The 23,284-nt window shown below is 40.5% G+C and overlaps 1 protein-coding gene across 7 annotated transcripts in view; it reads right to left on the bottom strand.

Moving 5' to 3' along the window:
* Window positions 1-23,284, bottom strand: part of MAST4 (microtubule associated serine/threonine kinase family member 4) — a 569,167-nt gene that overhangs the window by 269,505 nt on the left and 276,378 nt on the right. For 3 of the 7 annotated variants that reach the window (XM_057539992.1, XM_057539993.1, XM_057539995.1), the window contains one exon: window positions 22,093-22,167. The exons of the other annotated variants lie outside the window; for them this stretch is intronic. In XM_057539992.1, coding sequence (XP_057395975.1) covers window positions 22,093-22,167 — 75 coding nt within the window. The remainder of the gene's footprint in view (window positions 1-22,092; window positions 22,168-23,284) is intronic. 7 annotated transcript variants of the gene reach the window in all.

Raw genomic sequence — 23,284 nt, 5'->3', positions numbered from 1 at the left:
ATTTCCCCATGATCATTGTCCCTTAATAAGTCCTTGGTGTCCTCACCCTACCATCAAGGGTGACCACAACTACTCTGCACTGACGGACCAACCATTCATTTAGGGAGAGAGTTCAAAGAGCCGAGATGCGGGAAGCAGTGTATCAGGCACTGTTAGGGACACGTAAGGAGGAAATAAAAGAAGACAGATTTAAAAGCTACTTGGGGAAACACACACAGCAAGAGATATCACCAGGTGCAGGATTATGCAGTATCATTTGAATGAATAGGGCTTCTCTGGTGGCGCAGTGGTTGAGAACCCGCCTGCCAATGCAGGGGACACGGGTTCGAGCCCCGGTCTGGGAAGACCCCACATGCCCATGCTTGTACCTGGGCTGAAAACCTCAATTTATGTTCATGACAGTGGGGAGTTTTTTTAATGTCTACATTCTTTCTAATAAGCTGTGGGAAGACTTCTTGGCTATCCTTTCAAGTGTCCGGTTTACTGTAATTTCATGTATTGCCATTTACTGGAATTGAGTTTTTATTTTTGCTTGAGGAAGAATTTGGGAATATTCCTCTGTTTGGGAAAAAAAAAAAGAGGCTTGCTGTAATGTCACAGAAAACCTTTTAAAAGTGGATCTGTAATAGAAAATTGTAGATGCACTTTGCAACAGTTGGAAAAGAAAGTGTTGTGATTTGATTGAAATAAAACTAAATGTGTTGTCCTCCTCTAAAAAAGGAGGGCCCGTGAGCCACAATTACTGAGCCTGCGCGTCTGGAGCCTGTGCTCCGCAACAAGAGAGGCCGCGATAGTGAGAGGCCCGCACACCGCGATGACGAGTGGCCCCCGCTTGCCGCAACTAGAGAAAGCCCTCACACAGAAACGAAGACCCAACACAGCCATAAATAAATAAATAAATAAATAAAGTTTCTAATTTGAATGAATAAATGTTAACAGGGGAGAGAAAATAAAAGGGGATGAGATAATTCAGCTCAAGCAGTGGTTCTGAATGCAGTCCGGCTACACATCAGTGTCACCCAGGGAGCTTTTACAAATACCGATGTCTGAACACCACCTTGGAGATGGAGAGAGAGTTGTGTGTATACGTAGTTTCATGGAGGCTGGTACTTTTAAGTACCCTTAAGGCCTATTAGTTTGCCTTTGGATTTTTTTCTTTATGGAATACTACTTTTCTAGCTGTCATCAGAGTAGTGAAGTTTTAGGGTTTTCTGTTATTTCCTTTCCAAGTGGGAAGCACTGTAGAGCAAGGAAGGGTACCCCAAGTGGAACTCTCCCTACCTGATGGGGTGTAAATTTAGCTGGGGGTATAGGCTCAGCAAGGGATTGGCTCTTTTAAAGGGATGGTTTGGGCCCCAGTTTTCTGGCCTCCATTTCTGAGTTACTTGTGAAGGTAGAAACAGAGGACAGAAAAGTTCACACCACAGAACCAGATCTTACAGAACCAGGCTTGTTCAAACCTCTTGAAAAATCCAGTGAATTACCCATAAAGTACATAGCTCTCTGCATAAAAATCTGTAGAATAAAGCTGGAGAAGCAGTAGGGGGACCTCTACAGAGATGCTTGGACATTCAAACTGTTCATCCTGTAAAACACCACTCAGTGGGAATGTGAGATGGGTGGAGAATCTTAAAGAACCTCTCCTTTCTTGCAGGTTTTATTTCATTCTGTTTCTGTGTCTATAACCACAGTGCACTTTAACATATTTACCTGTGGTAGTAAAGTTCGACAAAATCAACTGTGAAAGGTGCACAAACAAAATCCTTGCTGCGTTTTCATGTAAATTTTACTCCATCACAACCGCATACTCTTTTTCTCCGAAAAAACAGAAGTAGTTACTGCCTTCCTTTCTTTCTGGGTTGGCTTTTTCTGCCGTGAATTCAAATCAACGGCCATCGTCCCCAAGACTAGGCATTCGCCTTACAGCCCCTTTCCATACAGAGTTTCTCAGTCACAAGACGGGCGTCTGGCTCTTTGAGTTTTATAAAATCCTATCCGAAATGGAGTCTATGAATTTCTTAACAAACTCACCTGGCTGTTGGGCAGGACACGCCAGCCTTCCCACGGAAAGCCCAGAGATGAGCAATTGGCCAGGATCGCAAAGCCAGGAGACGGTGGAAGCAAAATGCGAACCTATGACACCCAGCCCCAACTTTCCCCCTACACTCCAGTGCGAAAGTGCTGGAGAGCAGGCCAGAGGGGTGGTGTGAACGACAGGGAGGGGAGCCTGAATGAGGACATGAGCACAGAGGGTTGGCTTTAATTAAAAAAAAAAAAAAAGAGGGCAGCTTTCCCTCTAAAGAGGGAGAAAAGTATAAGTAAAAACAGGTACCTTTTAAAGAAGAACAAAGGAAAACTGAAGCAATTTACTTGGAGTTCTGTAATTTCAGAAACAGAGAAGACAAAATCTTCTGCCAAAGGTGAAAACAAGGGGCACACATGGGGATTAAAGCAAGCAAAATGGGGTTCTTTTATCCAATTGCACACTTTTTAGTAAAGGCTGCTGAGGCAAGTGCTATGCCAGGCACTGGGGATAAAGGACTTGGCTTGCTTTAGAATACAGTGTGGAAAGGCCTGGAATAGCGGTTTTTTCAATAGTACCAAGGGAGGGGGTGATCAATTTTCTTTAAGGAGAGTCAGGATTGTTTCTTGCCCAGTGATATTCCCCATTATTCACGATAACAAAATCTGGTGGAACTGACGCTATTCTCAATCTCCAGGCTTAGCTCAGGTTAAGTTAAGCTAACGACAAAGTTCATTGTCTGAGCCAAAGTAATTGGTTCAAAGATGGCATCTGATTCAATCTGGGAAAACAAGATGCAAAACAATGTTTGCTCCAGCCTCCTGGGAAAGAATGCCTTCCTTTTTCCAAGAGAGTTAACAGGAAAGGAGGATCATTAACCCCAAGAAGCTAATGACAGCCACAGGGTAGAAGGTGACAGAAAAGAAAGATAGGTAGAAACTGGGTCTTGGGTGATGTCTTTGAAACAATGGATCTAGTCTTGCTTATACCTGGATTTCTCAGTTACGTGAGTCAATCGAGTCCCTTTATTGTTTAAACCAGTTTAACCTGTGGTTTCTGTTCCTTACGATTCAAATATTCCCAAGTGATGCAATACTCAAGCCTGGTCTTTCTTCCACGGCCTCTGGGAGTTGGCTAGGCAGCCTCAGGAGTGGGTGAGGAAAGGGGCATTCCAGAAGAGGGAACGGATGCTGCAAAGTACGGCGGAGTGAAACAGTACACAGCTCTTAGTAAACTTGGAATGGCCGGAACTGAGGGTAGAAAGAAAAAACCAACAGGACATGAGAACAGAGGCAGGGACAAGGCAAATCATAGAAGGGTTTTGGAAGAGTCTGTCTTTATCCTATAGGCAATGGGGAGCTCATGGAACATTTTAAGTAGGAGAATAAGATGGTCAAACTTACACGCCAAAAAGGATCACTCTGGTATCAGGGTGTCAAATGGCTTATGGAAGACACACGGGAAATTAACTCAGAGGCTTATTCAATTGTCCAGGAAGCATAGCCCAGTGCCAAGACTAAGAAAGAGGAAGTGGGGAAAGAGAGGAGGGGCAAATTCAAGAGAGAAGTGTGTGTATAGGATCTACGGGAGTTGGAAAAGAAAGGCTTAACTCCTGGGAAGGTTTAGAACATTAGGAGCTAAGGGCAGGGCTCCATCCAGAGATTAGGGAAGAGGACCATCCAAAAGTTAAATAATGGAAATCCGAATGTGGGTAAGGGGATGGCAAAACCATTTAATTTAGACCAGGGAGTCCCAGATGGGAGGGAATGTGGGATAGATTCTCAAAGTAAGATAAGAGCAAAGGTGGGCATCGCAGGTCTTTCTTGCATGAAAGTTAAATATCATTCATCACAAACCCCTCCTCCACTTTACAATTTTTACACAATCGATGGGAATTGTTTTTCTTTACTAAGCCCATCTGCATTCATCCATCTAGTAACAGCCCCTAATGTTTACTGCATGGTGATGTACATTATCTTAATTTTCACTATTATTTCCGTTTGACAGAACTGAGGCACAGACCAGTTAAGTAGCAACACAAGGTCATAGAGCTGGTAAATGGCTTAGCTTGTCTTTGAATCTGCAGCAGTCTGAGTCCAGAGCAGTTCAATTATTTTTCATCACCAAGTAAGATTTGGTGTATCTGTACCACAGACTCCCCTCATGTAGGCTATCAAGTTGCATTCACAGCTGATAACACACTGGCAATTACTCTTAGAAAGGAATGTTATAACACAGCTTTGCAGCTCTTTCTAAGCAAATTTCACACTTAAATTATTTTTATAGACTCTGGTTTTATTTGAAGCAAAGCCTTACAAACACATTACTTTTAACACAGACCTTTTTAAGTAGAAAAAGCGTAACAAGTCAAATCATCAGTTAATCCCAAGTCAATGAGCAAATGAAACAAGCTTCCTTTCCAGCCAATTACTAGGGGTTTTGATGCTTCCTACACCCTTGACATCAAAAAATCAAGCTTGGGAATCTCACATTTATATGTGTGTGTGTGTGTGTATATATATATATATATATATATATACACACACACACATACATATATACACATATATACTGCCTTCCAATTCAGTATTATATAAGGGAAATCTGCCTCCTAAGTCTCCACGTTTTCTGCAGGGTTTGCTGAGTAGTAACTAGTATTTAATGTTAATAACATCTCCAGTTTATCGAGTGTTTACTCTATACTAAGTGAGGTGCATTTATTTCCTCAAGATTAGGAGCTTCCAGCCCACAGTCATACGGTATTTTATGTCTTCATTTTCTTCTTTTTTTTTTTTTTTTTTTTTAAGGATTTTCTTATTTTATTTATTTATTTATTTATTTATTTTTGGCTGTGTTGGGTCTTCGGTTCATGCGAGGGCTTTCTCCAGTTGCGGCAAGCGGGGGCCACTCTTCATCGCGGTGCGGGGACCGCTCTTCATCGCGGTGCGCGGGCCTTTCTCTATCGCGGCCCCTCCCGTCGCGGGGCACAGGCTCCAGACGCGCAGGCTCAGCAATTGTGGCTCACGGGCCCAGCTGCTCCGTGGCATGTGGGATCTTCCCAGACCAGGGCTCGAACCCGTGTCCCCTGCATTAGCAGGCAGATTCTCAACCACTGCGCCACCAGGGAAGCCCCTCTTCATTTTCTTCTTAAAGAACAAAATACTGTCTCTTTCAAGCAAAAGTGTGTCACTTTTGATCAAATGAGCCACAGTCCTTTGCAACAAAGGAAGCAAAACAAGAAAATGTATACTAGATCAGCCAAACTTGATGCTAAACAAAAATACTTATTTAAGCCCATTGTATACTTCATAGTGATGAAATGAATAGGATCTAGAGTCAGATATACCTATATTCTAATGTAAGTCAACGCTGGAAAATGTCCTTGAAAAATCTCTTTAACTTCTCTAAGACTTAGTCTTCTAAGTTATAAAATGAGGATATTACAGTTGATGCCATAAGGTGTTGAGAAGACTACTGAGAACGCACGTCCTGCATGTAGCACGGCTCCTGAACGCACCAGCACCCTAGATGTCAGCCATTACTATTGAAGTGTGATACTCGCATCAGATGCGCCACCTGGGGCACAAGTGAAGCGCTCTAACCAAGAGAGAAATGGGTAAAATCAAAGAGCAAGTGCTCAGGACGCCTACCTTGTCCTCTCTGAATGCAGAACCTGGGCACAGTTCTGTCAAACAATTGGAAGATCCCAAGCAAATCAGGCTTCGGTGAAATCACACACCCTGTTACTAATCAGCAGAAAAAATTCCTTTAGCAGAAGGAGATCAAACACAAATGCTGGATATTTAAAATTTTAATTGCCCTTAAGACTGCACATTTCGAGGTCCTTCAGGACTATAAGATTAAGGTCACCGTGGACAAGTTTTGTGAGTCTCCTTTTTCCCTTAGAAGAGACTTACGAAGGCTCTTGATAAATACGCGTATCAGCCCTGCCACTTAACTATGTTTCTTGTTACTTGGGAAAGCCTGTGACCTACGGTGAGCTTAGATTGAAAAGGCAACACCGCACAGCTGTGCCCTGCAAGGCTTCACAATTTTTTCAGGTCTTCCATCCATTACCAGCAAATTACAGTAAATTCAAAATATTGATCTGCACACTCCTATATGGGAAGAAAGTTACTATGGACTTTTATTGCTTATTGTTGGGTACAATTCCCTGGAATCAATAAAAGCTACAATGTTCATAAGCTTCTAAAAGGATAGTTAATATAGTGGATATGAGACACCTCTTAGGATCACTATAAATCTACAGGATTCTTCAACAGAACAGTGGCAAACATCTTCACTGTTCAAAAGCCTTATTTGATTTTAGAATCTTCTCATTACCCAGGAAAATGCCCTGGGAAAGAAATGAGTATCAGTGACTGGCAAAACTAGAAAAGACCCTGCTTAACAGATTTTCTGTTTTACCTGTTGGTTCCCCTGCATTTCCACACCAACGTTACTATCCAATCCAGAGTCAGTCATTAAGAGTTGTGATTGTTTGTTTTTTTTTAAGAGTGTCGTAGCACAGATTTAAGATGAGTTTTCTTGACCGAGGTTTCCAGGGTCCATCAAAGGAGACTGCTGGCCCATAAACAATATTTCAACCATCCCTAACTTAAAGAATCAATATCCTTTTATGAACCAATTTTTAAAAATCAGATAATAATTCAAAGGTTCTATTAAAATTACAGGCAACCTTAATACAAAAAGAAAAAGACTTTTTATAGAACCAGGAAACAGAATTGGATGAGACTATTTGACCAGTGATAGTGAATTCATTCAGCTGATTAATCATTTTTATTTACTAAAGACACTCTATAGTTTATCTAGCAGTCACTATTCTGAAAGCCCATTTTAGTATAGAAATTTACAGGCAAATCAGCTCAAGGCAGCTCTTGAAGTGCTATATGAGGCTGATACCCACAAGTCTGCTTTCTTCTGAAACCACTCTTCTCCATCTAAATGCAAAAGACGATGTTTAAAATGTGCATATAAAATGTATGAGGGTGATGGAAGATTAATGACACACATATTCAAATAATCAATAATGTGTCTTAAGCCTTTAATGGTACTGAAATTTATTGTAAAGAGGTCACAGAATAAAATAAACAATTGCCTTACAAAGGATATATTTTACTTAGTAAGTAATAGGTCCTATTTGTTAAAGGGTACGATATTAGACTTTTTTGGAAGTTATTTTCTCCAATGTGCTATTTCAAATAGCATCAGCTGAAAGTACACTGGAATTGGGAACCCTGAGACTGAAGAACACAGAGTAAGGTAGGATCCCCTATTTCTTGCTTCACACCTTCCCCCCATCCCCCATGAAAACTGGTGCTGCTGGGCTGCTCCTGTGATGCAAGAAATCTAGTGGGTGCCAGGCCCTGTGCTACTCATTTTCTCCTACAGAGTTTCATTTAAGCCTTACCCCTACCCTGCAATTATAGGAAGGGTGACCGCCATTTTTTTCTGATGGGGAAATTGAACCTTGTAAAAATTACATTGTGATTTGCCCAAGGTCAGTGGTCTCACGTTAAGGATAGTATAGCAAAGACAAAGTAGCCTTGATGACCCTTTCCCATACTGCACCAGCCCTTTACACTCAACCAAAAACATTTTTATGTGAGAAATAATAAGTCCTTATTTATTTAAGCTGCTGTTAGTTGTGTTTGCACTTATTTGCAGCTAAATACCTTCCTGATACTCTCCAAAAATAGTAGTGAACTTTGCGAGCTCCAAAGTCAGCTTTGGAGCAGTGTATCCAAAGGTCCACCTGGCATTAAGACAACCCTGACACCATCAACTCTCAGCATTAGGAGGGCTGGTGCTTGTTACCCAGACAAAAAGACCAAATGTTCCTTAAATTAGGATTAGATTGTATGAGAAACAAAATCCTTGGAAACACTGATTACAGATCTGTCAATGTGGTTCCTTTTTCCAAAATCAATTGGGGGGGCTGCGCAGTGTGTGTTAATGACTTTGAAGTTAACCAAAGAGACTCCAAACTTAATGGTATCACATTTGTGACAGTTAATTAGCAGAAAATATTAAAGTACAGTGGAGTTTTTGCCTTTTTTTTTTTTTTAAGCATCAAAAGCAATAAAAGGCTTTGGGGTTTTAATTGCTTCTTCCCTAAGACTGAATTCTATTCTCATTGCAAAGACAGAATCCTCTCTCTCAAAGTCAAAATGATCCCTTGTGTGATGTTTCTGGATCAGAAGTACTACAACAAGAGTGGACATTTAAACTGAAGACCCAGGAAAGTTTTCATAAGGTGGCCTCTTATTTTTACTAACTGAAAAATTAAGTATTTTCCGAGCAGGAAGCTCTCCCCCTTATCATATGTGAACGCTGCCATTTTAATTCAGGGGTGAGCTTAGGTGATTTCCACTATGGTTTCTATTATACTAATTAGGTTCTTCCTTTTAAAAATAAAAAGCATACTAGACCTTATTGTACTGACATGATTGCTGTATTATAGAGAAGCTATGTGTTACTGGATTACGCTATCACCTTGGAAACCTGAAATTCATAGTCAAGTCTGGATGCACTGTCTATAGAAGTAAAAAAAAAAAAACAACAGTCTAAACTGACTATACTATAGCATAGTATGAACAAAGGGGGAATATCAACTCTCAAACACTGAAGAATACAAAATTACAGGCAGCCTAAACTATCTTTCAAAGTCACACAATTTAGACAAGCTGATGAATTGGCACTAATGCTTTTAAATGGTCCTATCACTTTAAATGCTAGTAAAAAAAGAAAAGAGAAAGTAAACTAAATTACACTGAATAGAATTATGTATCAATTAGGAAAAAAGTAGCTAAGTAAAATAGACTGTTAAAGAACTACATGTCTCTTTTTTTTATTGAGATATAATTGACATAGCATTGTATGACTTTAAGGTGTACAACATACTGATTTGATACATTTGTATTGCAATATAATTGCCATTGTAGTGTCAGCTAACACCTCTATCAGGTCACATAATTATCATTTCTTCTAGTGATGGGAAAAAATTAAGATCTAGTCTCTTAGCAAGCTTAATGTTTATAATACAGTTTGTGGTCTATAATCACTGTATTGTGTATTAGCTTGCCAGGACTTATTTATGTGTTAGTTGCAAGTATGTCTCCTTCAACAACATCTCTCCCATTCCCCCAGCCCCAGCCCCTGGTAACCACCATTACTCTCATTTTTCTAGTTCAGTTATTTTAGATTCCACATACAAGAGATTATATGTGTCTTTTAAAGATAGACTATAAATATAAAAACCCTAAGTGCTAAATGCTATACGCTAATTGAATTAAGTTGCTAACCCACATGTCCTTAGGCTCATCAGGAGGAAAGTGCTGAGATGGCAGAGCCGCAAGAAGGCAGCCAGGCAGGGAGGCTCAGGAACCTGGCTTAGGATGATGGCCTTGGGCAAATGACTTACCCTCTCTGTGGCTTCCTTCCCTCACTGGAGACGATCAATCATAAGAGCTCATAGTGTCATTGTGAGGATTAAATGAAAGAATACACATAAAGTACCTAGAAAAGTGACTGGCACACATCGAGCATGCTAATATTAGGTTATTATTCTATCTTAAATATTCATTCACAAATCTGACATTGCAACCCTAAGGTTTTGCAATTCGAAAGTGTAAAGTGTTCATCTACACAATAGGTAGTCATGCTGATGTATCGTCTGTGCACCAAGGCACAGATGAAAACTAGTAATACATTTAAATATTCTACTTGAATGAAAGCTTAGAGAATCTATCCTTGAATTTTTTATTGATACTCTCAGGTGCTTTCCAAATGAATTCTGCTGCATTAAAACTAAGCCAAAATAGATTACCTGGGCCATTGTAACTGCCCTCTGTCAAGCACAAAGTCCATCTCAATGAAAACCAAACTTCTTAAAAAGCCAGATTCCATTTTTACCCCCACACATGCTAAACAAGTTGGCATATGTTCCAAGCATTCCATAGTGTATCTTTTAAGCAGACCCTTTTTATCTCATGTAGCCTTCATTAAATTACAAGAGAAAAAGTATTTCTCACTAGGACAGGAATAATGCTAGATTTGTCATCTACTCTGTTTTCATTCTATATTTCTCTCAGTCTACCTTTCATCAATAAATAACAGTGTTGCTTTAACTAAAAAGTGTGGAAAATTCTGATTGAATTTTCTACTTCAGAGTACACAAAATCATTCCATCTAACATGCTGTGTTAGAAAATCTATGCCCTATTCTGACCTCCTGTTGCAGCCTATTTCAAGTATTGGTGATGCACCGTATCACACTGCATGGCTGGTGAAGGACAGTAAACATATTGACTGAGAAATGTTTTGAAAAAAACCTCTATTCCACCTAGATCCTGGCTACTGTCAAAAATCAAAAACATGTTTGCATTCTGTCTGTGCAAGAGCATGACAGAGTTCTCAGAGAAATTCCCACAATAAGTGACACCAGCTACTTGCCTAATTCTCCATCTAAGCAGGGCCATACAAGGCGGGGGCTGGGGGAGAGGGAGCAAGAGTCAGCCCAAATAATATACTCAGAGGCGTAGGGGAGAAGATGTTATTAACTGTGCCCTTCCTTTCACCTATTTGCAAGGTTAAAACAAAATTTAGTGGAAGAGATTACCACCGCAGTGCGAAGGCACAACTCAGCCAGCAGGCAAAGAACACATCGAAGGAAAGGTAATATATTGATTGACCTTTCCTTCCAATTGCAGTCTAGGCAGCTTGCTGTCTTTTTTCACTGGGGGGGATGTGACAGCTGACCTAGCCTATTTTCCTGGACTAGCAAACTGGGACAGTCCTTGGACAAGTGAGGCTGAGACCAGTACACACCTACAATGGCAGAGCACAACATTAGCTCTGTCCTAAGTAGCAGGCCCTAAGTATAATGCTGTAATCTTCTGGATTAGAGCTCTTCCTCCCTCCAAAAATGCTAGTTTCCTCACCAGAAAACAGTGGGGAAGACGTTTCCCAGGTGTAGAGAGTGGCAGCCAATACGAATTATTCATATTTCTTGAAATAAAGAGCAACAGGTCCATTTAACTCAACATTTCCCAAAGAACTTTGCTAATGGGTATTGACAAGAAAAACTTAAAAGTTCCTTTGTAAAAGTTCTGTATTCAAATAAGTTTGAGAAACACCTAATACAGCTCAGAGAATTTACTTACTGCAAGATTTCCCCAAGATTTTCTAAATTATTGGCATTTTATTTAACAAGATCAAGGGCCATGGTCTGCAGTGTTCCCCAAATTAATGGAACCATGGAACACTTTGGGGAAAACATCACTGAGGCACATACACAGAACAAGCTTTGAGAAATGTAAGTTTAACTGAGCCTTTACTTTAGTACAATGATAGGATGACCATAAGAAAAGCAGAGACCAAATCACTGCCATGGGATACACCAGTGACTGCATTTAGTAACTGAATTTCACAGTTTGGTATTGCACTCTGATGAAAGAGGTAGGTGCCTTACACTGTAATTCAATCAAGTGTCCCCTAGTACACCTTGAAAGACTGCACAACAATTCCAAGAGAAGACTGAAAACAACAGCTACATAAACAAATCCCTCGTGCACAACAGTGATCAAATCGCTAAAGAAATAAACCCAAGGCATAAAAACACATGACTACCATGCCATAGGTCTACAGTTCATGTGAAAGATACACCCAGGAAATAAGGACTATTATCACAGCCATGTGTTTCTAACAGTGACAGAATAATACAACTAAGCCCCTATTTATGAATGGTTAGGCTTACCTTTGTTCCCTTTTCCCCACTGGCAAATTTCCTGATCTCCTTGGACAAATCTCCTATTTCTGAGACTTCCACTTCCATTCAGGAAGTAGACAATCACAAGAGACCATTACTCTCAATTACATGTGTGAAGATGTGAAGAAAAGCTAGAAATGAAAAGTATGTTATCACTTTGTTTGGTTCCTCTCTTACCCATCTATGGCAGATTCCTCCTCCTCCTGACATTCCACCATGATAGTCATGGGCCTTTTCCTTCAAGAGTTTATCACTCTGGAGTTCCCTTTTTAGGTTTACTTATGCCCTTAGCTTTTTAAATTATTTTTTAAAGTATGATTTTGTAGCTTACACAACTTGTTTTGACTGTGAAGATAACAACAATGGTCTCTTGTCATTGTCCACATTCTAAGTGGAAGAGGAAGCCTGAGAAATAGGAGATGTTGCTTTTTCATGTGTTTATAATTCTGAGTAGGTGCCAAACATTTTGAATGAAAGAACAGTAGAAATTGAGGTAAATAATATTTAGCTCCAGGAAAAGGTGTGTCTCTTCTATGCCACACCACTTGAGTCAGGGTGATGAGTCATTCTGCTCACTACCTGAACTGTGCAGGTACTGTTGAGATCCATGGTCAAGAAAAGAAACCAGCAATACAAACAGATGTGGAGATAGCCAAGATCTTGATGTTACCAGACAAAGACTCAAAAATAACTATGCAAAAGGATACAGTGACAAAGATGTGTGACAACATGAATGAAGACATGGCAAATTTCACTAGAGAGATAGAAACTATTATAATAATAAAGAACAAGAGGAAAAGCTGAACTGAAAGATACCAGAGTGAAATGGACTTACCAGCTGACTGAGCAAAGCAAAAGAAGGGGTAAATAAAGTTTAAGTCGAAATGACAGAAATTATCTAAAACGAATCACCAAGAGAATAAAGCATAAAGCAAAAACAAAAAAGAGTGTCTAAGATCTGTGGGACAATATCCAACTGCCTAACATAGGTACAAATGGAGCCCCAGAAGGAGAGGAGAGAAAATGAAGTAGAAGATATATTTGAATAGATAATGGCCAAAGGCTTTCCAAAAAAATTGATGAAAGGCATCAATCCACATATCCGAGAGGCTCAGTGAATTCCAAGCGGAATAAATACAAAGAAAATCAAACTTGGGCACATCTTAGTCAAATCTCTTTTTTCAGGCAAGAAGCAGATAAATATGTGTGAGATAGTGGGAAGGGAGAACTTATCAAAAAAAAATTAACTTGAAAAAATGTTAAAACAAGCAATGGTGTTATCAAGATAATCAAGCCAGTTACAAAAAGATACCATGGTCTCCAAGCATTGGCCAGCAAGTGTGTTTGAGGTGCTCAGGTTGCTCTTCTCAGTACGGTCAGCAAAGAAACTACTTCCAAAACCCTACCAGAATCCATAGAACCCCCCCACCCAGGCAAAATAAGGGTTGCCTAGCTAAATGTTTAAATTACTTTTATAGAGTTGCTGGTTATGTTTTGATTTGTTTTTCTTTTTGCCTAGGGGTAGAGGGGTATAAGGATACAGAAGTCCTTGAAGGCAAAGAATCAATTTCAGTAATTCTTCATAAAGCTAGAGCTAAATTGGATAACCCGTACTTAACCCAACTGATGATCTTTTCACCTCTAAATTAAAAAGATTTCCTACACCCTTCCTCAAATAAATTGCTAATCTCATCTTGGCCAATTGCCTGTTACACAAGTCTTTGGTAATCACTACTCTGATGACTCTGAGAAAAGTCAACAAATATAATTCACCAGTTTTTTAAAGCCCTTGAAAAAAAGAATCCACCTAAGAACAAGACAGGTTGGGCTGTAACAATTCACCTATGCCTACTTAACCTTTGCCAGCTGAAAAAAAAGAGAGAGAGAGAAAGAAAACTGCTACAAAAATCTGTGTTAGGAAAGAGTAACGGGCCAAATTAAATAGCTCTTTCCCCTCAATATTTTCAGTCACAACATTTAAATGGCCTTAAGATAGAAATTCCAGCAACTAAAATATTAAAAGCCAATGATTATGGTTTTTACACTTGTTCTTTACCTCTATTTTGAAGCCCAATCCCATCCTTTTCTTAAAAACAAATATTTACTGGATAATGAATTAGGATGTTGGCAAGTAGTATCAGGAAAGAAATGCAACTTTGAAAACAAAAATAGAAATTTAAAACATTCTGAAAACTGCTACAAGGGTAACACAGGGGTCTGCTGGGGTGCTGGTAATGCTCTGTGTTTTAAATCTTGGTGTTGTTACTTGGGTATAGTCAGTGTGTGAAAGTTCATTGATATCTGCATTTTTTGGATATGTGTTACTCTTACAGAAAAAAAAAATCACTCAGATCTTTGGAATAATATCAAACTTAAAATATCTGTACTTTTCTGTATATATGTTACACCTCAATAACAAGATTTTTTTTTTTTAAAGATTAGGGAGTGATTCTTCAAAAGGCAGCAGGCTATACTCACCTTCAAGCTTAAGCACTAAATTCCGTAAATGCCTGGCCACAAAATGGCCAAATCGTTCAGTATGAGTTACCGGAACTGAATTCCAAAGGCATGTTTTAGCCCTGTAATTTTGACTGCTTCAATACTGTGTTTACATTATACATTATACACAGAATCATGGAAAATAAATAAGTGGAATCCACTTTCTGTAGAATTACTTGTATGTATCTGAGTAGAGAGATGTTAGGCTTAAAAAATTGGGGTGCCCTTTGCCCACTTTTCAACTGAATTGTTAGGGCTCTAGAATTCTCTTAAAGCCAACAGAGAAATACATCCTTGTAAACTGGGAGGGACACACAAAGGAACAGTAAGGAGAATGAATGCTTTTCAGATAGTTTTGTAGCATTACGTAGGACCCTAGTGCTGTGGAGTCAGGTGGCAGGAGAGTGGGATATAGGTCAAAGGAGGTCTCTGGCACAGGAGGCAGAAGAACATCACCACGGCTACTGTGGTTGCCTTCCTTTTGAACCCTGAGAAATGCCGCTCAGTACAGGGTGTCGCCCGGGAAAGGGCGGAGCGCCTCCTAGATGGTGGTGCAAAGGGCACGGTGTGGTGGCTAAGCGCACGGACTAACTGGGCTTCCCCGTGCACTAGCCCTGGACCTCCTGCAAGTGATTTAACTTCTCTGTGCTGTCTGCCAAAGGCAGTGAACTGTGCACAGGTGTGCCAGGTGGACAGATCATGTTGTAAGTGTAGCCCCAAAATGCAACCTCAGACTCAGCCTGAACCTGAAGGGAACTGATCGTTTGGAACATGGGAAAACATTACCCTTCGAGTGTGATGTACAATGTCATAGCTTTGTCCTGTAAGCTGACAACTGCAGTCCATAGGAGTTTAGATTGAACATCAAAGACATGGAGTTAAACAATGATCAGAGGAGAGGTAAAAATTCATTTACCTGTCCATTCAAGGCCTTCCTGATGATCCACACCATGTAGATGTTTATCTATTTATGTCTAAGGCCTGCAGCTCAATCTGTTTTATCCTTTGATAACGTGAGTTTGCCTTGAACTCATTAAGAGACTTTCTGCTTTCCTTCACGAGTGGTCTGTGCCCTCCACTACTGGTAACGGAAGCAACTAACTGTGGTAAAAATCGAGAAAAGGTAGAGGGTTTTTTCCTACACCTTAGAAACACCCAAAACCTGTAGCAATTTTTAGAATCTCTGACTCTTCTATTGTTTTCACTTGTAAAGGCTTATGTTTTTCATGATGTTGCTTTCCAGCAATCCTAACTTCATGCCCAGTAAAAGTGACAGAAGTTTTGGTTTTTCAGGTTTACCCACTGTGTTTTGTTCCTGAACCTGGGTGCTGGTCACACAGGATTGTCCAGTTTGTGGAAATTCATCAAGCTGTATGCTTGTGAATGTATGTTGTGTTTCAATAAAAAGTTTTATACACATGCATACACACCCAAGTACACGCAATTTTTTTTAAAAATTGGCAGCCTCCACAAAAAGGAAGTAGTTGCAACTGGCCAGGCATGGTCCACGGGCACCACGGGTGGAAAGGGTCTGGTCCTCCTTCACCACTTCAGCTATGTCCATCACAGGCAGCCAGGCAGGATAGTTAAGAACAGGGATCCCAAGAGCCAGACCGACTGGGTTCGAATCCCGGCTCCCCTTTTACTGTAGCCGTGTGATCCCGTGCAAGCTTCAGTGGCCTCACCTGCCAAACGGCCATCAACAGTACCGCCCTCCTGAGGACGCTGTGAGGAGTAAAGTTGTTAGTCCCGTGTGTGCAGAACCTAGAACCAGGCGGACATGCGTCAGGGCTGCAGAAGGGTCAGCGGCTCCATGATTTGTAGGAGCACTGCTTCCATTCCCAGAGACTTCTTTAAGTCTCCCTTATACCGTATCTCTTGGCCTATCTACCTACTTTCATGCGGGGAGATTCAAGTGTACAGGAGAGGGTAGGGTTAATCATACTCCTCAGACAGAGAATATTATTCCCACCCGTCAGTTTATTTACTTGCACACCTAACTTTCGACACCCCTTCCCTGTCTCCAGCCCACCTTTCTAACGTGCCTGATGGATATTCAGCTATTTGCACGAGCTCCCGGAAAATGCAAGTTGTATGATGTGCATGTATTTTTAATCGACATTACCAGCATGGTCGTAAAGCACTGAATTTGTTTAAGCTCTGTTTTTCCACACAGTAATATGTTTTAGGCTCCATCCACATTGCTGCTTGCCCCTTCAAGGCTGCTGCTTCTAACTGCTGGATGTTATGTGATGTACCCTGTTTTTCCAATCACTCTCTCAACTGCCTACACCCACAACATCCCCAAACTTTCTGGGGTAACAACAATGCTGCAAGAAGCATCTGTGTCCTCCAACAGAGGCCAGTTCTTTTGGATCGGGATTGGTGGGTCGTAGGGCAGACTGTGTCTAGTTTAACTAAGAACTGTCATTTTACTACCCAAGACAGCCCCATCACTCTACGGAATGTCTGCAACAGACCATTTCATTATAAGAACAATCTTAATGAGGTTATCCCCCCAGCTGTATGGATGAGGAAACAAGAGACTCTGCCTCGGCCACACAACTAATACACAGAACTTGAGAACAGTCTGCGTGATGGCAAAGCCCGCCTGCATCCCACCAGGGACAGCCATACAGGAGCATCCCTTCCATGTCACCTATTCCCTCCATTCCGGTCTGGCCCATCACATTACCTTGTGCATTCTCCTAATGTTCACGCCCATACTCAAGGTTTAAAAAGCCCTTTCTGGGACTTCCCTGGTGGCCCAGAGGGTGGCACTCTGAGCTCCTGATACAGGGGGCCGGGGTTCAATCCCTGGTCGGAGAACTAGATCCCGCATGCATGCCACAACTAAGAGTTTGCATGCTGCAACTAAGAAGTCTGCATGCCACAACTAAGACCAGGCGTGGCCAAAATGAATAAATAATAAATAAGTTTTTCTTTTTAAAGGCTTTTCCTTCTTTCAGGGCCCTGATGAAAACCCACCGGCTCCAGGAAGCCTTTTCTGACTGTGGCTCACAGATGTCTTTTGGTTCAAAATCAACGCCCCTCTGATATTGTTTACCAAACAATTGATTACTGTCTCTGCATTATTTCTTTGCCAATGACATTACATTCTTGAAGGTAAGAACTAAATCCTACAAGTTATATTCCTCCATGCCTACCACACAGCTGAGTATATGACAGACATTCAAAAATAAGTATAACTGTACAGACTTTTAACAATGCAGACATTCTACCTCAAGGATCATCTAGTCCTAAGCCCTTATCTTACAAGACGGAAAAAAAAATCCTCTAAAAGTTAGATAATGATTACCTGATAACCATAGTAAGAGTAATCATAATTTAAAGGATAGCTACAATTTTTCTGGCACTCATTAAGTGCCTATCTACGTGGTAAAAACTTTTCATACATTCTCTCATTTACTCCTCAAAACAATCTCATGAGGTGGATATTATTTTGTTCTCAGATGAAGAAACTGAGGCTTTCTCAGGGTGATTAAGTAACTGCCCCAAAGTCATAGCTATTAAGTTGCAGATATGAGATTCACACCTACTTTAGCTGGGACCAAAGGCAATTCATAGATGGCTGATGTACAAACAAACAAACAAAAACTATAAGCTGCCTCAAAAATTTCTGTCATCAATGTATCACCCCTAAAAGCCTTTGCAAAAAAAGTTTACGTAGTACAACATTTTATATGACTAAAATATTCCCAGAATAATTATGGTAACCAATCTTCCCAGCCCCTTCCCCATCTTTCTACCTCCTTAAATATAGTAACAAGTATTACATCCTCCAAAAGAGAAGAAATTATTCTTTAACACTTCAAATTCCTGGGACTAGGAGGGTGTTAATTACCATCCAGAAATTCAAAGCACAATAAGGCTCAAAAATGTAGATATTTTAAAGCCTATCCCCTTAGTACTTGAAAAATCAACCTATTTTTTTTTGCTCTTATAGAGAGAAACACAATTCCACGATTTCCATGGCTTCTATTCTACATCATCTTTGCAACTATGAACTCTGGTCAATGCAGCCTCTTGACCCCTCTGAACAGTGGGTTTCTAAGGTCTCAGAGACATTTACTCTTCAGAGAGATAAAAATGAAAAAAGGATCAATCCTAAAAGGTTTATAGTAGTGAGAAAAGAAGACCATCTGCTCTGAGATAGCTCTGGGCTGATTTTCCCAGCAGGGGAGCCCAGGTTTTATAAACCTTATTCTCATTAGAAAAAGGTAGAGAAATCGCTGAGAATTAGTATAAAGGATTTTCAAGCCCTAAGGCATATTGAAACAATGTATCTTAGAATTATATGCAGGGTTTTGGTTAGCTGGAATATCTGTCTATTTGGGGAGTTTGGTTTGTTTTTTAAGAGGATAGAATGTTACAGCACTTTCTGGTTTTGAAATGTATTAGATGCTATGCCCACCGCTACTTACTGTCACATGCTCAAAATTTCAATACAGTCTCTATGAACCTATTTATTCTGGATCAGCAAAGCTTCCAATGAAAAATGACAGTTCATCTAGAATAAATCTTCATTATTCTTTCATGCTGAAATGCCAGGAGGTTTGAAAACTAATCCTCTGTACACTCTTGTGTTATCTTCTGTCCACCTCCTGTCTCCCCAGATCGTGTCCCCGACGCTCCCAAATCAAATTGATTTTTATTTAACAGAAGCCTTTACCAGCTCCACAAATAACTGCTCTGTGGTCTTTGAACTATTATTCCTATTGCCCGTTTTCTTCATTCTTTGTTCATTTAATGTGTTACAGCATTCATACTGGGGGTAGACAGGTGAGCATATTCTCCAAACAAAAGACATTTTAGAAATTCCCAGTGGACAAGTTTAGCCAATCAGAGGTACATTACTTACCTTTGATTTCTCCCTAACTCTTTAACTCTTATTCAAATAAAACAGGTTTAAAAGCTTGTTTTCCTATACTCAAAGCACTTTCGAAGGCTTTCGAAGACTAAGATTAAAAAAATGCAGGCTGAAAGAAAAAAAAAAAGCCAACTCCTTGAGCAGAAAATGAGCACCTTATTTCTGGTCCATATTTTCCCCCATAGCTTTAAAGTAAGTAATTCTGTTTTAAAAATTAACATCCGTTGAAGACACTGATAGAAGACCACCCAAAAATAATGCCTTGCAAGTCATGAGAAAGGATGCCGTTTGTAGAGGGATTTTAGGATTGAGAAATGCTATTCAAAAATCTCAGACTAAACGGTGAAGTATCTAGTTATAAATAGCCTTGATGGAAAAGAAACATAATTCCATAATTTGATTAAGGGAACATTTAATAAACTCTCATTTAATAGAAGAGAAAACCTTGAGCAATGGGGTCTCAGTGATAAGTGGCTGCCCACGGCCATAGAGCTGGTTTATGACAAAGCCCAATGTACAACCCAGTCAAGGATATTCTTCCCGCCCCTCTGTATTGCTAATGGGAAACTAAGTATCTCTACTTGATCACACTTCTTCCCAGATTACAATGCCGACTCAACAAAATCAGTGTCCTCAAAAGATTTGGCAGCTGGTTTACTGTAAATTGGTACTGACCCAGGGTTTTTTTTACTACAACTCAGATTATTGAGTTGAAGAAAATACAGTGCAGATTCTAAGCACCAATGTACTTATAACAAAAGGCCACTGGCTACACTGATGCACATTTCCATTTTCTATTTGTTGTCTAAGTAACCTATCCACACAAGAAATGTGGTTGCCCCCATCAGTTCCTAATATTAGGGGAAAAATTTAGGCCTTTCTCAAATTCCTAGTCCTGCAGTATTTGGGGGAGGAAAGGATTTGACCTTTAAAGCCTATTTGTTAACACTGGCTGAACCTATTCACACAGCACATTAGGGCACCAGACATTTTCTTTATACCAGTTTAATGAGTTCCTCTTAGAGTGTGTCTAGAAAAAGAAGCCATGATTCTCACTCAAGACAAAATGGAACAACAGAAAGACTCAACAGAAGAAACGCAGGTAATTTACAGTGTAATATACAACTGTTTGCACGGGTGAGGCACAGCATTTCTGAAAATGCCAAGCAGAATGAAATGAACACAGGAAAAAAGAAAGAGGAGGAACAAAAGCACACGCTGAGTTGAGTCCTTAAAACACCACTGACCAAGAGGTACATGCTGGGTGTAATAGTGGATTAACCACTTCATAAGCGGTTAAGCACATTAACAGTGTGCTTAACCACAGGAAGTTTTAGTGCCTCATTAATGAAAACTCTTAGGCGGGGTCTGAGAAGGACCTGGTATACTCTGAGCTGTGCTCTACTTTAGCAAGATTCACATGATGAATCCATTCACCTCATTCAGAGCTAGTTTATTTTTTTCCCTCACATACTAACAGAACTTTCATAACTTCATCACAAGGATCCTGAGCCAAAGTAAGTTGTCTGGAGCTTGGGTGTGGGGGACACCCCAGGTACTTAATAAATGTAACAAAAGGCTATGACATTTGGAGTCCACTTTCAAATACTACCACACAGGCAGTGTGATATTATGTACTGGTTAAAATTATATCCTATACCCAGTCAGTAGTCCTGATCAGGATTGACTCTCCCTCCCCCAGGGTGGTCAACTAGCATTACATCAGAGGTATCTGTATCTCAGTCACACCCGAGATTTCGCTAATTGGCATACTGAAATGGGTTTTCATTGCCGAAATCAAACTCAGTGTTCTCAGGATGTTAGAAACAGGCATTCATTGTTGAAACTAGCGGTATTTAAGGTAAGTGAATCGGCAAAATCAATTTAGAGATATTCTCTACCCTTGCATGAGCAGCACATAAGAATCTATGAAGGTCTGTAACTTGGACCCTTAGGACTGGCACCCGAGGCCCAACTATTCAATGGCCTTATGTCCAGCAGCTGGGGCACAGAAGCCCCATTGCACGATGCCCACCATAAAAATGAGAGAATCCTGCCTCCAGAAAGTTGTCAGGTCATCAACCTTAAGTGGAACCTTCCAACGAGATTTGGCTGCAGCACTTAAAAGGCGTGAGAGCAGGGACTTCACTGAGTTTATAGGACAGGCTGCAGGAATGCTTTGTGCCTGTTTGCCAGGAAATGTCTGTTTAATAAAAGTCTGTGTGCAGCAGAGCTGGCCTGTGACTTACTTGAGCTGTGTGGGAACAGCAAATCCTTGCTCAAAACCTCAGCCACTTTTCTGTAGACCATAAGAGTTGGGCATGACCAAAATGACTTAAGACTATTCTCAACGAATATGTCACACGTGGAACTGCTGTGCTGGAGCCCACCCACACCAGCTTGGTAAATTTCCAGGAATTTTACAAGCCAGTTGTTAAATACAGTCATTAATTGATTAAAAATATCTAAACTTCCAATGAAATACATTATATTGAAAACAAAGGTAAGAGATACTCAAAATTGGTTCACTTCCTAATTTTCTGCTATATTTTAACTAGGATTTGTGTCAATTGGATCTGTATATGTTAGAGCTCCACTGGGCATCTCTTCTCAGCTCTGAAGTCGCTTTTGTCAAACTGCTGTCTGAAATTGGTTGCGGTGGGAGTATTTACACCACAGAAACCAGCAGGTGCTACTTTTCAGGGCTTTGCTTGTTTTCAGGTCTGGTGATTCAACGCCAGAACTCCCTTGGTGTGAATGGCCTTCGATTAATAGAGAAGACTTTGCCTCCTCTAAAGCCTTCAAATACACCAGCATAAATAAAAACCCACAACACCCTTTTCCTCACAAGGACCACACCGCCATGCACCATGCGACAGGACACACTCACTTTTGAAGCAGCTGGGTCCACTAGTCTCTGGCGATGTCGGGCTGAGTTGAAATGGCTCTTCGGAGGCTGCCCTTCCTGACAGGGAATGGAAGATGGGGATGAACGAGGTGGGAGAGGAGAAGGTGGGGCGTGGGATGATGGGAAAATGGTCGGAAAAGGGAGAGGGACAGCATTTAACGGCACTGTACTTGTCTGTTTCAGCTAAAATCCAACAATAAAAAGACATGACACGATTTTCCCCCACAAAAACCACATGCCACGTGCAAGTCATTTTATTAAAAATAGCCTTGTATATGCATGTGTGTGATAAAGTCATGAACACAGCCCAGTATCACATTTCCCATCAAATCTGCACTTTCCTGTTACCTGATATTGCCCCTAATTATATTTCAAGAATACTAAGGAAAACTGGAGCACGATTTCCCTGAACATGAAGTCAATCTTCCTAGAATAGCAGAAGGCAGTAAGGGGCATTCTTAGACTTGCCGCCCATTTGGATATCACCAAAAAGACACGGAAATCACCGTCTTTCCCAAAACCATGAAAACTCTCTTGCCTCAGAAGCTCCTCTCTTCTTCATATTGGCAGAATTCCTGGTGTCTGAAAGCCACCAAAAACTCTGCCCCTGAATGCAGTTAAATTTATTGGATGGAACAGAGATTGAGCATTAAGTTTATAACCTAACCTGTGTAGAAGGGTGGTCGTTTCCTTAGACAGACCCTTGTATATATATTGGACAAATGGATCACGCAGAAAGACTTAACACCTCCCATCACTCATTCCATGTCAAACACACACAAACACACACACACACACACACACACACAAACCCAAGCAACTGTATTTTAAAGGAAAAGTCTGGGATAGGGACCCCCATGAATGGTATAGAGTTTCACTTCTCCATCTTTCAAAGTTGGATAACAGTAAACAAGAATCTAAGAAGCAAGCACAATACACTGTGAGCACTGACTTCAGGGATGGGGAGATGAAGGCAACAGAGAGACGGTCTCAGAAAACTCCTGGGCGTAAAGCCCCTGGTCCAAGTGAGCATCTACCTAGGGAGTGAAATATCTGTCAGATGAGTATTAGCATCTGCTCACAGAGGAGAGTGAAAAGACCTCTACTTAGGTAAAAATGCAATGTCTGTATTATAATACTTGAGAATTCTTTTCTTTTTTTCTTCTAAGAATAA

This window comes from Balaenoptera acutorostrata, chromosome 2, assembly GCF_949987535.1.
Source record: "Balaenoptera acutorostrata chromosome 2, mBalAcu1.1, whole genome shotgun sequence".
NCBI classification, from domain to species: Eukaryota; Metazoa; Chordata; class Mammalia; order Artiodactyla; family Balaenopteridae; genus Balaenoptera; species Balaenoptera acutorostrata.
This window is presented reverse-complemented; position numbering and strand designations above follow the sequence as displayed.